The sequence below is a fragment of the Alosa alosa genome, chromosome 11 (assembly GCF_017589495.1).
Source record: "Alosa alosa isolate M-15738 ecotype Scorff River chromosome 11, AALO_Geno_1.1, whole genome shotgun sequence".
NCBI lineage: Eukaryota > Metazoa > Chordata > Actinopteri > Clupeiformes > Clupeidae > Alosa > Alosa alosa.
The window spans coordinates 31,296,403-31,310,730 of record NC_063199.1 but is presented as its reverse complement, the minus strand read 5'-3'; the positions used below and the strand labels follow the sequence as shown (position 1 = coordinate 31,310,730).

General features: G+C 39.2%; 2 protein-coding genes across 4 annotated transcripts; both read right to left on the bottom strand.

Moving 5' to 3' along the window:
• Positions 1–568: 568 nt before the first annotated feature.
• LOC125302983 (troponin I, fast skeletal muscle-like) lies at positions 569–9,279 on the bottom strand. 3 transcript variants are annotated; one of them, XM_048256412.1, is made up of 8 exons: positions 4,129–4,249; positions 2,980–3,012; positions 2,845–2,881; positions 2,253–2,381; positions 1,826–1,915; positions 1,561–1,734; positions 1,095–1,193; positions 569–843 (listed from the first exon to the last, which is right to left on the bottom strand). In XM_048256412.1, the coding sequence occupies exons 2-7, from the start codon at positions 2,985–2,987 to the stop codon at positions 1,104–1,106; spliced, it is 528 nt and encodes a 175-aa protein (XP_048112369.1). In that variant the 5' UTR covers positions 2,988–3,012; positions 4,129–4,249; the 3' UTR covers positions 569–843; positions 1,095–1,103. The 3 variants fall into 3 exon arrangements, with proteins under 3 accessions (XP_048112369.1, XP_048112368.1, XP_048112370.1); XM_048256413.1 differs by lacking the exons at positions 569–843; positions 1,095–1,193; positions 1,561–1,734; ... (3 more) ...; positions 2,980–3,012; positions 4,129–4,249 and adding exons at positions 5,733–5,949; positions 6,062–6,147; positions 6,246–6,419; ... (3 more) ...; positions 7,346–7,380; positions 9,164–9,279; XM_048256411.1 differs by lacking the exons at positions 569–843; positions 1,095–1,193 and adding an exon at positions 1,200–1,324 and having other exon boundaries at positions 4,129–4,251.
• A 1,177-nt stretch (positions 9,280–10,456) lies between these two features.
• LOC125302984 (troponin I, fast skeletal muscle-like) lies at positions 10,457–14,323 on the bottom strand. The gene is made up of 8 exons (XM_048256414.1): positions 14,201–14,323; positions 12,145–12,179; positions 12,015–12,051; positions 11,763–11,891; positions 11,261–11,350; positions 10,988–11,161; positions 10,806–10,895; positions 10,457–10,684 (listed from the first exon to the last, which is right to left on the bottom strand). Exons 2-7 carry the CDS (start codon positions 12,150–12,152, stop codon positions 10,815–10,817), a joined length of 519 nt encoding a protein of 172 aa, XP_048112371.1. The 5' UTR covers positions 12,153–12,179; positions 14,201–14,323; the 3' UTR covers positions 10,457–10,684; positions 10,806–10,814.
• Between the last annotated feature and the right edge of the window lie 5 nt (positions 14,324–14,328).

Sequence of the window (14,328 nt, the reverse complement as noted above, 5' to 3'; positions counted from 1 at the left end):
CCTGTGGGTTGGTTTTATATGTAACTGGTCAAATGTTATCTTCAAATTCATTTTTATGGGGTATAATTATGAGGGACATTATGCAAATTGTAGTTCTATGGAAAAGCTTCCTTAGCAGTTATCATAATAGAAAGCTTTTATCAGTGCCAACTGTGCTCTTGATGGCTATTGGTCAAGTTTTGGCAAGTTAAAATTTTAATATTTGAGCTGAATATCATCATAAAATATGGTGAGTGAGTCTAATATCATACCTGTAGATCCTCCATAGACCTTCTCCATTTCTTGCATCATAGACTTTGCCCCTCTTTTTTTATAAGATCCAAGAAGGTCATGCAAAGCATCTGCAAATTGGATATATTGCACAGTAAGGGAGGCACTTAAATATTGTAATTTTGTCCACAAAAAGTAGAAAAAAGTAAAGAAACTCACCATTTCAGGATTTTTTGGGGAAATCAAATATCAGGGCTATCATCTACCCCCTGGTAGCTAGTTTTCAAAATAGACTGAATTTCCAATCAATTATGGCAAATAGACTTCAATGCAAGAAATAAGGAACAAGAAAAAAGAATCCCCTTGAATCTTTTATTGAATGATTGTAATCTGTCAGAAACATACACTGGCAAACAGTATAGTGGTAATAATTATATAGATACATAGATATGACATCATCTATGACACCCCATAGTCCAAATGCTAAGAAGCATGTTCCGAGATCTCTTGAACATTGCGGGGTAAAAAGAAAGTCCTGGCAAATGTTGGCCTCAGCGCCCCCAATCTGTTTTTCTTGTCATCAGTGCCAGCCTTGTCCTCAATATTCTTACATCCGTCACCAACATCAGCAGTCTGGAGAGATATGAGAGTAGATTACTATTTAGTGCTATATCATTTGGCATTCAAAAGGCTTAACAATCATTCAAGACAACTCATATGGTTCAGTGTCAATAGTGTCTACTCACCTCTTCCTTGCTGCAGAACAGCAAACAAACAGAGAAAGAGGCAGCAATTGCTGGCTGCATTTCACCACGGAGCTGCGTCTATGTACGTAACGTTTCACTGTTTATTTGAATGTTCTAATTTTTCAATCAAAAACTCACCTCTCAAATTTATGCCTCAGCGCCCTCAAACATCTTCTTCCTGCCACCCATGCCAGCCTTGTCCTCAATGTTCTGACGCCAGTCACCAACATCTGCAGTCTGGGAAGATATGAGAGTCAGATATGTATGTGTGTGTGTGTGTGTGTGTGTGTGTGTGTGTGTGTGTGTGTGTGTATGTGTGTGTGCTGTATGTCCTCAATGTTCCGACGCCAGTCACCAACATCTGCAGTCTGGGAAGATATAAGAATCAGATATGTATGTGTGTGTGTGTGTGTGTGTGTGTGTGTGTGTGTGTGTGTGTGTGTGTGTGCTGTATGAACCCAGAACACTCACCTCCTGCTTGGCCTCCTTCTTCACCTGCTTGTGTGTGTGTGTGTGTGTGTGTGTGAGTGTGTGTGTGTGTGAGAGAGAGTGTGTGTGTGTGTGAGAGAGAGAGTGTGAGTGTGTGTGTGCCCAGAACACTCACCTCCTGCTTGACCTCCTTCTTCACCTGCTTCAGGTTGGACCTCAAGTCCATGGTAACCTTGTGCTTGGAGCCCAGCAGAGCCTGAAGCATCTGATCGGCAGACATACGTACTTTCTTCAGAGCTGGCTTCTTCATGCCCTTCATCTCTGTTACCCTGAACTTGAGCTCGACAATCTGGGATGAGAAACAAAAGTCCTTGAGATCTTTGCCATCTGCAGAGAACAGGATCTCTCCATAGGTAACTAAGTATGTTAATGACAATCACCTCTTTTTCTCCCTTGACGATTTTGGCCTCGGCATCGTACCTCTCCTCATCGGTCTTGTCGATTTTCTGGTGCAGCTCTCTGCACAGTTTCTGAAAACAAAACAAACTTGTACATGAACTCAACCAGCATCAAACTTCCATGGATGCAAATTTCCTACAGCTACATTTTACTTCATTAGAACTCGGCTCACTTACATAATGAAGACCCAAAGTGTCTCTGTTATTTACTGTGATAATAGATGAACACTATGTCATGTCAAACATACTAATTATGAGGGTATGAACCACATCAGAATCAAAACAAGGCTTGTTGTAGATAAATAGCCTATGGTAGTAACCCTCACTGCTGTAGTTCCTTTCACCTGGAACTTGCAGCAAGAAAGCCTATTCCTATATACGTGAACAGGTGTTCCTCTGCTTGGCTTACCAGCAGGTCCTCCAGAGAGCAGGAGTCTGGGATGGGAGGGCAACTGTCACTCAGGTGCTGCTCCTTGGCAGCAGCAATGTCAGCGGCCTCATCTTCCAGCCGCTGAGCGGCAATCTGAAGCATCAGGCTCTGAGGAAGAAGTGGAGGAAACCAATTTGATTAATCAGATTAATTAATCTTTTTAAAGCTCCCATCTCAGGTTCAGAAAGCATATTAATACTTTTACCACAGAGAGTTTCTAACTGAAGTTAAATAAAAGCTTATTATAAGACCTATTTGTGAAATAGTTAGGTATGTCTTCTAAAGCTTGATCCATCAAAAAAGTATGATCTAAAATGACAGGTATACATATCCAGATTACCCCACAGAGACACAGCAACCAAATGTTTATTTGTTTATTTGCCTTATGGCGTAGTCCTGTAAGCTACTAGCTGACTTGTAAGGGTATAGTGTACCATACCCTGCAATAATTCTGACTCAATAATACAAACATAAAGTGAATATCTGAAAGTTTCTCCATAATTTCGCAGCAATTATGTACAAAACATTGGTGCATAAAACTTGTCCTCAGGTAATGTGCTTTCAATATTACCTTCAGATGATGCCTGCGGCTTGATGTCATCTTTTTGCTGTGTGATTACAGAATGCAGAACATTTTGTTAGAGAATGACAAGTATTTAGTATTTTTTAGCAGATTTTCTAAAATAAAGAACAGCTAAATACTTACTCAGACATCTTGGCGTCTGTGGTTGGTCACTCCCTTAAGAGAAATACAAAGAAACAGCAACTATATTTAAGTCATGGTTACAGTTGTTTTCCCTAATCAACACACTAGTACGCATTAAGCTTCACCAAGTATGGCTCCTCTTTTACACAAAGAAAGCTGGCTTCTGCATAGTACATTAATGCATAGAAGAATGCTTAGAAGAAGAGATAAGTACTATTGTATTGTACTATCTTTTGAACTTTTTTCATGAATTGCAACAGCCATTAAGTAAAAGAGCAGTTTAAAAGCCAGAGCCATAATTAGAGTTTCTTTGAGTATGGGCCGAAACTATCTGATTGACACCTCAGCGTGCACAGCGACCTACTCCTGGTAACATTAGGAGTCTTTCCACTGAAGGGGGAAAACGATGCTGCATGGGTGTAGGGTAACAAACAGGGACATAATCCCACAACTTGATGTCTTGGAGCAGCCAGGCAATCTAAAAAATCCAGGTCTAAACTTTTCCCAAAGCCCCAAAAATCTGATCTGCATTTATATTTCTCTCAGATGGTTGGCCCTTGTACTTTGGGGGAAGCATCCCCTGATATATCAAACAACACAAGCAAGTGAAATTCCAAAGGCAGGGAAGGATCTGACCTGAAGCCACAGCATTGTATATATAAAAAAACAATCCTGATACATAGCCCTGTTCAGAAGTAAGGTAAAGTGCAAGACTTGTATGTAAAGTAAAAAACCTCTGGAAAGTACTCCAAATTGCCAATAAACCTGCTCAATTTAAATGTAAATGAATGCAAATTGAGTTATTATTTATAGCTTAACTGGAAAGCTGAGCAAAAATAATTGTCTAAGTGATTGGTCATAATGCCTTTCATTTATGATATTTTAGACATCACCAACCAGCCATTGGAGTCACATAGTATTCCCAAACCAAAAACATCTTAATCCATTTCATCCTCAAACAGCATTAAATAAATGTACTCTGTTCAGTCATATAACATTATTTTATTGATTCTACTCTTAAGAAATCACAAGAGCGGCAGCATTCCAAACCACATACATCTATGAGAACAGACAGCTGCACCATAGATGAATAGCAACTCAGAACACTCAGTACTGCGGTAAACAACATAGCAAAGTGTTAACCCTCACCTATGAGTAAGTGGACGATAGAGAGGCTCGACAGGTGGAGGACAGAAGACGGAGAAGGAGTGGCACGCAAGTAATGGTCAGATCTGGTATATATGGTGGACTTCCTCCGCCGCTACGTAAAAACCTCCCCTCTTTATGGTAACGCTAGACATGCCTGGTCCCCATACATACAATCTTTCTCCGCTTTCCAGAAATACTTTCTTTGCTTAAAATAGACTCGGGAGAATTCTGCATAACCAGATGTGAAGACGACAGACGATGTCATGCTCAGGGAAGACTTGTTACATAATTGCAAAACAGGATCACACTTTGTTAACACCTTGGTCAACAATATCAACCTGAGATCAACTGTGATTTCGGGCATTCTAAAATATTTAGTATTAGGTATAAGTTGCTATATTCCAGCATGTGGCCATGTAGTATATAGCCACAGTACTTGACACAGCAAAGAAACTTCATGACTCATGGAAAATAAAGTAACTTCCTGTCAATCTTTTCAAAGTATTTTGCAAATACAAATAAATATATATATGTATTGTATATAATATATACCGGTATTGTATATATGACATGAAAACAAAGTCTACTATGAAACATAATGAAATATTTATCAATGGTCAACATGGTCAAGTAAACATGAGAGCGGTGTAGGATGTCACCCAAAGCAAAGTTTTCTGCTGGACACAGGGTAAATAACAAGTAACAAAGTTAGTACTAACATGTACAGTATGCACATATGAGTGATTTCCTTACTTATTACGTTGACAGAAGGGTAGGTGGGTGGGTGGGTGGGGGGGGGGCGCTGTGACTGCCATCTTCCTCTTCTTCTTACAGTACCATCTTTGTCAGATCCCAGCTGATTGATGCCACCATCTTTGTTAGATTCAAGGAGATTGATCCTAGCATCTTTATCAGAACCCAGTTGAGTGAATGATCCAGGTCTGCTTCAAGTATAAAAAGATCATGCTTGCCTGATCCCAGCTTCACCTAGGAGATGCAAACATTTTTAGATATGATTGCCAAGTGGGGAGATTCTACAGAGGAAAAACTTACTTACTTCAAGTACTTACAGTACTTGATATGAATTGTGCATGACTGCATACATAGATTAATTAAAAATAAATACATAGATCAAATGTTTTGCATGTTACTGCAAAGTTTGGTAAGTGTACGTGTAAGAGTATTTAGTTGAATTTTAAACTAATTCTGAACATTACATGCAAATGGTCTGTTTTTTGTTTCTGTTTTGAATGTGAACTTACCATTGGAACAATGCAACTGGGACTAGGTGAACATTCTTCGTCGCTTTCACTGACACAGCAAATATGCATTACTAAATAAGAACTCAGCAGTCTCTCATTACCTCAACAAGATGGGCTTACATTTCACTGTCCTTAGCGAAGACCCCACGAGGAGATGAGAGAGCGAGAAGGGGAGGAGGAAAGGGTGTGTATATGTTGGTATGTGTGTGTATGCATGTCAGAGAGAGAGAGAGAGAGAGAGAGAGAGAGAGAGGGAGAGAGAGAGAGAGAATGTTTGAACTCTGTTGACATCTTGTGGTGGAAAGGCCTATAACTAGGCCTATGAAAAGCCAGAAGAGAAAGTGATCTTAAAAGTGATCTTTTAATGACTTGGCTGTAACTGAGGTACATTTGCTATGTACATTTGTACAACAAAATGCATGTTTCAACTCAAAACAAACAAAAAAATGGTGGAAAAAAAATTGTGGAAAAGAAAAGCCTCAATGTCCTAACACATCTTCCTTCTGCCGTCCATTCCGTCCAAACGTTCACAGTTCTGGAAGTCACCAACTTCTTGAGGCTGCAGAACAGTAAACACAGACAGATGCTAGTCTTGCATTCCACTACAAAACTGTCTACATGCACCTTTTACTCCTGAATCTGAACGGCTGGACTTGTAAATGTCTACTTACCAAATTTACGCCTCAGCGCCCTCAAACATCTTCTTTCTGTCCTTCTTGTCCTCAACGTTCTGGCGCCAGTCACCAGCAGCTGCACTCTATACATTTCACATATCATTAATATATGTGTGTGTGTGTGTGTGTGCCTATGTGTGTGAGTGTGTGTGTGTGTGCTGTATGAACCCAGAACACTCACCTCCTGCTTGACCTCCTTCTTCACCTGCTTCAGGTTGGACCTCAAGTCCATGGTAACCTTGTGCTTGGAGCCCAGCAGAGCCTGAAGCATCTGATCGGCAGACAAACGTACTTTCTTCAGAGCTGGCTTCTTCATGCCCTTCATCTCTGTTACCTTGAACTTCAGCTCTTCAACCTAATGGAGGCAACAACATTTATTTTTTTGCCAATCTCTGGCAAGCACATTTTCTTTTACATGTATTTTTCACATCTGTAATATTACCTCCTTTGTCCCCTTTGTGACCTTGGCATCTGCATCATATCTCTCGTCGTCCACTTTGTCAATCTTCTGATGGAGTTCTTTGCACAGTTTCTGAAAAACATATAGAAACATCACAGATAGATACACAGTTCCTTACCAATCACATGTTACAATTGGTGAGCATATTTGGTCTTTTGCACTAATTTTGTAAATACAGTGGTAATATTTCAACTTTTCACAAAACTAACATTTTGCATTATGTTACTTCATTGTGATTAAAATGTGCTGCTTACATTTAAGTTGCAAAATGTATATGTAACAAAACATGGATCATGGTTAAAGTAACTAAGCGGTCCAAACTATATCGGTCACAATGCCATTCAGGCATTAGCAAAAACAGTGTTTCCTAATATTGCCATTAAATAATTATTATTATTTCATAATTATTTCATTAGTACAGGATCCTTGGCCAGCCCACCTGAAGGTCCTCTATGCTGCTGGGGAGGTCCAGGGGGGGGCAGTTGTCATTCAGGTAGGCCTCCTTGGCTGCTGCTGCATCAGCTGCCTCTTGGTCAAGCCGCGATGCAGCAATCTGAAGCATCAAGCTCTGAGAAAAGGAAGACGATGAATGAGATTGATGGACACGACGAAGAATTCCACAAATGTAAAGAAATGACTGGACAGAAAGGGCGAGTCTTGAATCCAAATCCCATTGAAAGAGCAGGTTTACCTTCAGATGATGCTTGCGACTCGATGTCATCTTTTTCCTAAGGGGAAATGCAAAATGCACAGATTAAAACAGACTGAGTGACTATAGGACTACAAAACACCAGCAACAGGCAACATGGGAGAGTACTTACTCAGACATCTTGGCTATTGATGTTTTTCTCTTTACCTAAGAGGGAAAAATAAATATATATAGGCTATTAATCAACTAAGGTAACAGAATGTTTTATCTTACAGATTTGGTTCTTGTAATGTATGTTTGTATAATAAGTGTCTTGATAATGAACATATATTTAAAAGATAGCACCACCTAATCCTATGCAAGACTTGATTCATACTGGATTACAAAGCTATGCCACTTAGAACTTTGTCGATTCAATCAGCTTTTTCACATTTCTTTTAAATAGCATTGACAACTGGTCTAGTAGTGTGCTGTGACTACTGGCCTTGTGTCGTATTTGCTGTGGTATGCAAGGCCCTCGTGAGCTTTTTTATATGGGCATTACCATCAAGAGCAAACCAAAATGACACTGAAAGTGATCGGTTCAGCCTGTCAGCCTAATATCATGTAGCGAAAACTGATCCCGTGACATTTAAGCCGCTGTCACTGTGCTAAGTTGATTAATTGAAATCTTCTAAAACCTCATCAGGGAGGAGATCCACAAATGTTTAATTCCGGAAAATACTTTTTTAAAAAGTGGCTGCCCAAATGCCATTAAATTATGTCCATTAAATGTTAAGCTGATTTTCAAATCTTTTATTAGTAGTCAACCATTCTCAGTAGCACATCAATTAATACAGCTTTAAACATGTTCTCTGTAGAAGTGAGCTGGTTCTCAAGCTTGATTTAAGGCATAGTCACGGGTCACATTACATTTTACATGTGGATCTCTGTGTTTCTATATAGTAGTATGATACAAGGAAGATCAGGAAATGTACATACTTCACTAGGGTTGACTATAAACACATATAGGAACATACTGGAAAGTCATGTATAAATCTTGAAATCCAGAAATGAGCAATGAACTACTATTTGTAGTTAACACTATTGGTATGTGAACAAAAAACAATGACCAAAGATATGTCAGAGTAAAGTGGCAAAGTTGTATAAAATATATGGTATATACTGGTTTGATTACATAGATTTTGCACTTTTGACAAATGTTTTAAGAGTGGTAATTAGGTTTTAAAGTTTTCCCTTAGCTTGTGCTATCTTTTAAGAGTGCAGACGTCCAGGACAGGACAGTTTGTCATGGAGTGTGTTTTGCTTGAAAGATGACAGACACTTGATCCTGGGCATCTGCAACAATCTTTAGATAAGCTACAAAAAGAGACCGACCCAGAGTCTCAAGTAACAGAAAATTAAGCACTCAAGGTAAGATACTGTAGATAGACAGATAGATACTTTATTGATCCCCAGGGGAAATTCAAGTGGACACTGTCTCTAAATGTTTCTCTAACACCTTTTAATTAATCTGATCTGACTCATCTCAACCATCTTTTAATCATTTTTTTAGTTATATGTATTTGTATTGCTTTTTTAAAAGGATCTTTTTTTTATTATTCTTTGTATCTCGTCAGTTACGAACATAGGTTTTCATCCATCTACAGCCTATTTTGCAAGTAATCTTCGTATTCATGTCATTTGTGTGTATTTACAAAAGGAATTGTCTTTTTCCTCATATTCTAATCAAATAATTGTAAGTGTGATCTTACTATAAAAAATAAACAACAGATTAGAAAAAATATGACAGTAAACGAAAGACTTAAGAGTAGGGAAAAGAAGGCTCATGAAAGGAAAGTGTTCATGATGTTTTAATATAATTATTTCCCATATTAGTTTAACCTTTGGAACCCTGTAACATGACCTACACATTAATACACTGAGATACACAGCACAGGAGAAAACAGAAGAATAATCAGCAAGATAGCAAAGGAAACAAATCTCTCACCTGACGAGAAACGTGGACAAATAGCACTGGGTGGTGTGAGAGTTCAAGGGTAGAGGCGGGCAACCACTAGCATCGATGCAATCCTTAGATCTGGTATATAAGGCTGGCAGCATCCGACACCAGAAAAGATCCTTTCCTCTTTATGGTCATGCCTCTCCTGGCAGCACCCACCCACAGCAGCTCTGCTTTAAATAGACAGAATACCGGCATTTCCAGATGCCTGGTTAACGACAATTATTAAAAAGATGCATAGTAGGCTTAAGGACAAAACAATGACCACTTTTGATGGTGGTACACAAGAATAACCCACTTTTTAAAAGTAAAAAAAAAACTACAAAAAACATGATCTGTTTGTTTCCGCAGGTCTTCATAAGTATTTTGTATGTGATTTCCAAGGAAGGGAGAGACACAGCAGAAATCACGTGATGTGTGAGGAGGACGGGCTCCCCACTTACAGACGTTACGTAGCAGCATCCCCAATGCTGCTACAATGAGGGGCGGAGCAAGTACGAAAACATGGATGTTCAATGGGGAGAACCAATATGCTTAGATGTGTATGATTATAATTAGCTTATGTGACAGCTCCAACTAGAAACAACACACATTTAGATTTTGCTGCATCAGGAAGCATTTGCAGTATCCCAGTACTGGCCAATAGCCACCAAGGGAAAATATTGAGAAGTTGAATATGGAAAATGTGGAGTGTGTGTGTGTGTGTGTGTGTGTGTGTGTGTGTGTGTGTGTGTGTGTGTCTGAGTGATAGTGGTGGTGGTTAGGTGGCTAGTAGTGTACCTGTTCTCTGGGGGGTGAGTTCTTCAGGTTGCTGTTCTATGTTTGCTCCCTCTCTGACCTCATCCCCATGTCTTTGCTTTTCTACTGCTGGTCTCACCCATCCTCTTTGGCTCTGTTAGGAGACAACCTCACGACCAAGTTTGCTCAAAAACAAGTCACATGCTTTTACATTAGAATCTACATGCCACAATGTTTAAACATTGTAAATAAGCAGGAGATTGATACAATGTATTTAATTAATATAAAGCAATATTTAAACTACATCCGAACAAAACTTCTCCCTTAGTTAGACTGCTAGAGCATGACAGGGAGAGAGAGAGAGTGACAAAAAAGAATGTGTTTACGGCATGCGTGCTTGTGTCTCTGCATGTGTGTGAGAAAGAGGGGGGGTAAGACTGCGAGCTCTGTCACCACCTTGTGGGTGGAATAAATCAGCTTTGAAGCTGAATGCCAAATATGTGTCAGCAAAAACATTCTGCATAAAAAACCCAAAACAGTAGGTACTTTAAAACACATTGTTTAATGAACATAGTCTGTAAGTGTAACAAGTACTGTATTTTGATAAACAAAGGCATTTGTTTCTGTTCTGTTTCTGTAGGGAACATAAAAAGACATGAAGCAAAAGTATAAATGGCCTCAATCCATCTTCTTGCTGCCTGTTCAATCCATCTTCTTCTGTCCATGTTTACAATATTTTTGAGGTGGAAAACAACTTCTAGGGGACACGCTCTAGGAAAGTATAAAGAAGAGATAACTAACCTTTTTTGTCTAGAATTATTATTCATCAGCAGATTATAGACATGGGCCCTTCAAATCCAACCTTAATGATGTGGAGTTCATAAAAACTCACCTCTTAAATTTACGCCTCAGCGCCCTCAAACATCTTCTTTCTGTCCTTCTTGTCCTCAACGTTCTGGCGCCAATCACCAGCAGCTGCAGCCTATACATTTCACATATCATTAATGTGTGTGTGTGTGTGTGTGTGTGTGTGTGTGTGTGTGTGTGTGTGCTGTATGAACCCAGAACACTCACCTCCTGCTTGACCTCCTTCTTCACCTGCTTCAGGTTGGACCTCAAGTCCATGGTAACCTTGTGCTTGGAGCCCAGCAGAGCCTGAAGCATCTGATCGGCAGACAAACGTACTTTCTTCAGAGCTGGCTTCTTCATGCCCTTCATCTCTGTTACCTTGAACTTCAGCTCTTCAACCTAATGGAGGCAACAACAAACAATAAAACATTTATTTTTTTTCCAACCTCTGGCAAGCACATTTTCTTTTACATGTATCTTTCACATCTGTAATATTACCTCCTTTGTCCCCTTTGTGACCTTGGCATCTGCATCATATCTCTCTTCATCCACTTTGTCAATCTTCTGATGGAGTTCTTTGCACAGTTTCTGAAAAACATATAGAAACATCACAGATAGATACACAGTTCCTTACCAATCACATGTTACAATTGGTGAGCATATTTGGTCTTTTGCACTAATTTTGTAAATACAGTGGTAATATTTCAACTTTTCACAAAACTAACATTTTGCATTATGTTACTTCATTGTGATTAAAATGTGCTGCTTACATTTAAGTTGCAAAATTTATTTGTGACAAAACATGGATCATGGTTAAAGTAACTAAGCAGTGGTTCTACATGAAGTTTGTTAGGGCTTAACAACCTCAAACAGCTTGTATACTATATCGGTCACAATGTCGTTCAGGCATTAGTAAAAACAGTGTTTCCTAATATTGCCATTAAATAATTATTATTATTTCATAATTGTTTCATTAGTACAGGATCCTTGGCCAGCCCACCTGAAGGTCCTCTATGCTGCTGGGGAGGTCCAGGGGGGGGCAGTTGTCATTCAGGTAGGCCTCCTTGGCTGCTGCTGCATCAGCTGCCTCTTGGTCAAGCCGCGATGCAGCAATCTGAAGCATCAAGCTCTGAGAAAAGGAAGACGATGAATGAGATTGATGGACACGACGAAGAATTCCACAAATGTAAAGAAATGACTGGACAGAAAGGGCGAGTCTTGAATCCAAATCCCATTGAAAGAGCAGGTTTACCTTCAGATGATGCTTGCGACTCGATGTCATCTTTTTCCTAAGGGGAAATGCAAAATGCACAGATTAAAACAGACTGAGTGACTATAGGACTACAAAACACCAGCAACAGGCAACATGGGAGAGTACTTACTCAGACATCTTGGCTGTTGATGTTTTTCTCTTTACCTAAGAGGGAAAAATAAATATATATAGGCTATTAATCAACTAAGGTAACAGAATGTTTTATTTTACAGATTTGGTTCTTGTAATGTATGTTTGTATAATAAGTGTCTTGATAATGAACATATATTTAAAAGATAGCACCACCTAATCCTATGCAAGACTTGATTCATACTGGATTACAAAGCTATGCTAATTTTTTTGCTTTTTACATTTCTTTTAAAGCAACACCAAAGAGTTTTTTGTACCTTAAAATAATGTTTCCAAATCGTTTCAGTGGTTCATCAACTCATAACAGGGTGAACGGCACTTTGTGCATTCGCTTCGCAGCCCTCTATCGACTATAACCGCACTATGTAAGTTTGCCGGATCGGGTAGCGGATCTGTAGTTCAATGGAATGGGTCCATAACATTTAGGCTGTTGTCAAATCATTAAAGGAGTTTGGTGTTGCTGTTTTTTGTTGCTTAAATTCAAAAAGACCCAAACAATAGTACATATAAAAATAGTAACAAAATGTGAAGAAACAACTGTTTTGGCGCAATGCCAAATATGTCTATGCTGTGTGCAAACCAGCTAGCACTTCCGGGTCTCTTGTAATACCACTTTACACCACAGGTGGCGCTGTATAATACAGTGCAAGTCCATGGAAGAGAGCCGTCGTACACATGAACGTGCATTCAAGGCAACTGAATACTACACTTCACATTTTTCCAGAACCCCATCAGGCCGAGGATCTCAAATTAACATTGAAATCTGTAAGCATGTAAATCTCTCAGTTTGATTCTGCCTGGTTTCCAGCCTCACTACGTCATTTCAATTTGTGAATAGAGTCTGGCCACTCACGATTGGGAAACGTTTCCAATCCTAGCATTGGGGCGTAGAACTTATATTAACTTTGAAATTATTTGTCCAGCCTAACCAGTCATATTGATCAGTGATTCCCAACGTCATCCTCGTTGCTGGTGGGCAGGGCCAGGCTATCTATACAGCAGGAAACTGAAGGAGGGAACTGGGAAGGGAAGAGTTTCCCAACTGAGCTGTGAGGTTATTTTTGGCTGCATATTAATTTAAGTTGACATGAATGCACATCATGTTCTTGTTAAATTTACACTTGACAATTTGCTGAAATTAAATTTATACATTCATTTTGTTACATTCTTTGTGGTGGACAGTATGATTTTTTATGTGATACAATTATATTGCAATGCTGATGAAAGATATGGAAGGCCGATGTAGCTTGGTTCGGTTAAAATATTGTTGAGTTGTTGAATACTGGATGTTTTACTTTTCCAAACCATGCACCTGCAGTGTTCATTCATTGCCATATAGTATATGTATATTTACAGCAGGGCAATTTGTTTTCCTGGCTTGTGTTGGCTTTCATGAGTGGCCTAGTATAAAATAGTTTGGCATGGAATCGTGGAGTCGGCCTCACTCCAAAGTGAACGACACTTGATCAGGGGAGGCTGGATCAAGTCTCTCCTACCTCAGCAAATCAAATGTCCCAGGTGAGAGCGGGGACAAGATCACTGAGTGTTTCACCAACACCTTTTATTTCAACCTAGCATACCTTAACTCTTACAGTCTAATCATCTCCACAGTTATGTATGCAGATGACCTATTTCTCACAATTTTACACAAATTTTTGGTATTTCATCAATTACAATTATATCAACAATTTGTCATTTAAAATCGCCATTACTAACATAACTAAATTAATCTGTTCCATGTTTTGCATGCATTTCTATACGCATGTCAAATGTGTTATGTCAAGAGGAATTCTCCATTTGCATTTAATCACATTGTTTAAAAAATAAACTGTAAGCAAAAACAAAGACCTATTCAGATTAAACAATCAGGAATGCTGAGTACAAGGACCATGGAAGACATGATCATACAAAAAGGATAAATGTTGACTTTATATAATTATAAATATACCATATATCTGGACCCACTTTATAATTACACACAGCACCAGAGGAACTATAAAATCCATCAGCAAGATAGTAAAGGAAAAATCTCTCACCTGACGAGAAACTGGGTGGCGAGAGATCAGAGGCGAGAGTTCAGAGGCAGAGGCGGGCGACCACTAGCATCAGCGCAAGAGTCAGATCTGGTATATAAGGCTTGCAGAATCCCACAGCAGAAAAAAGG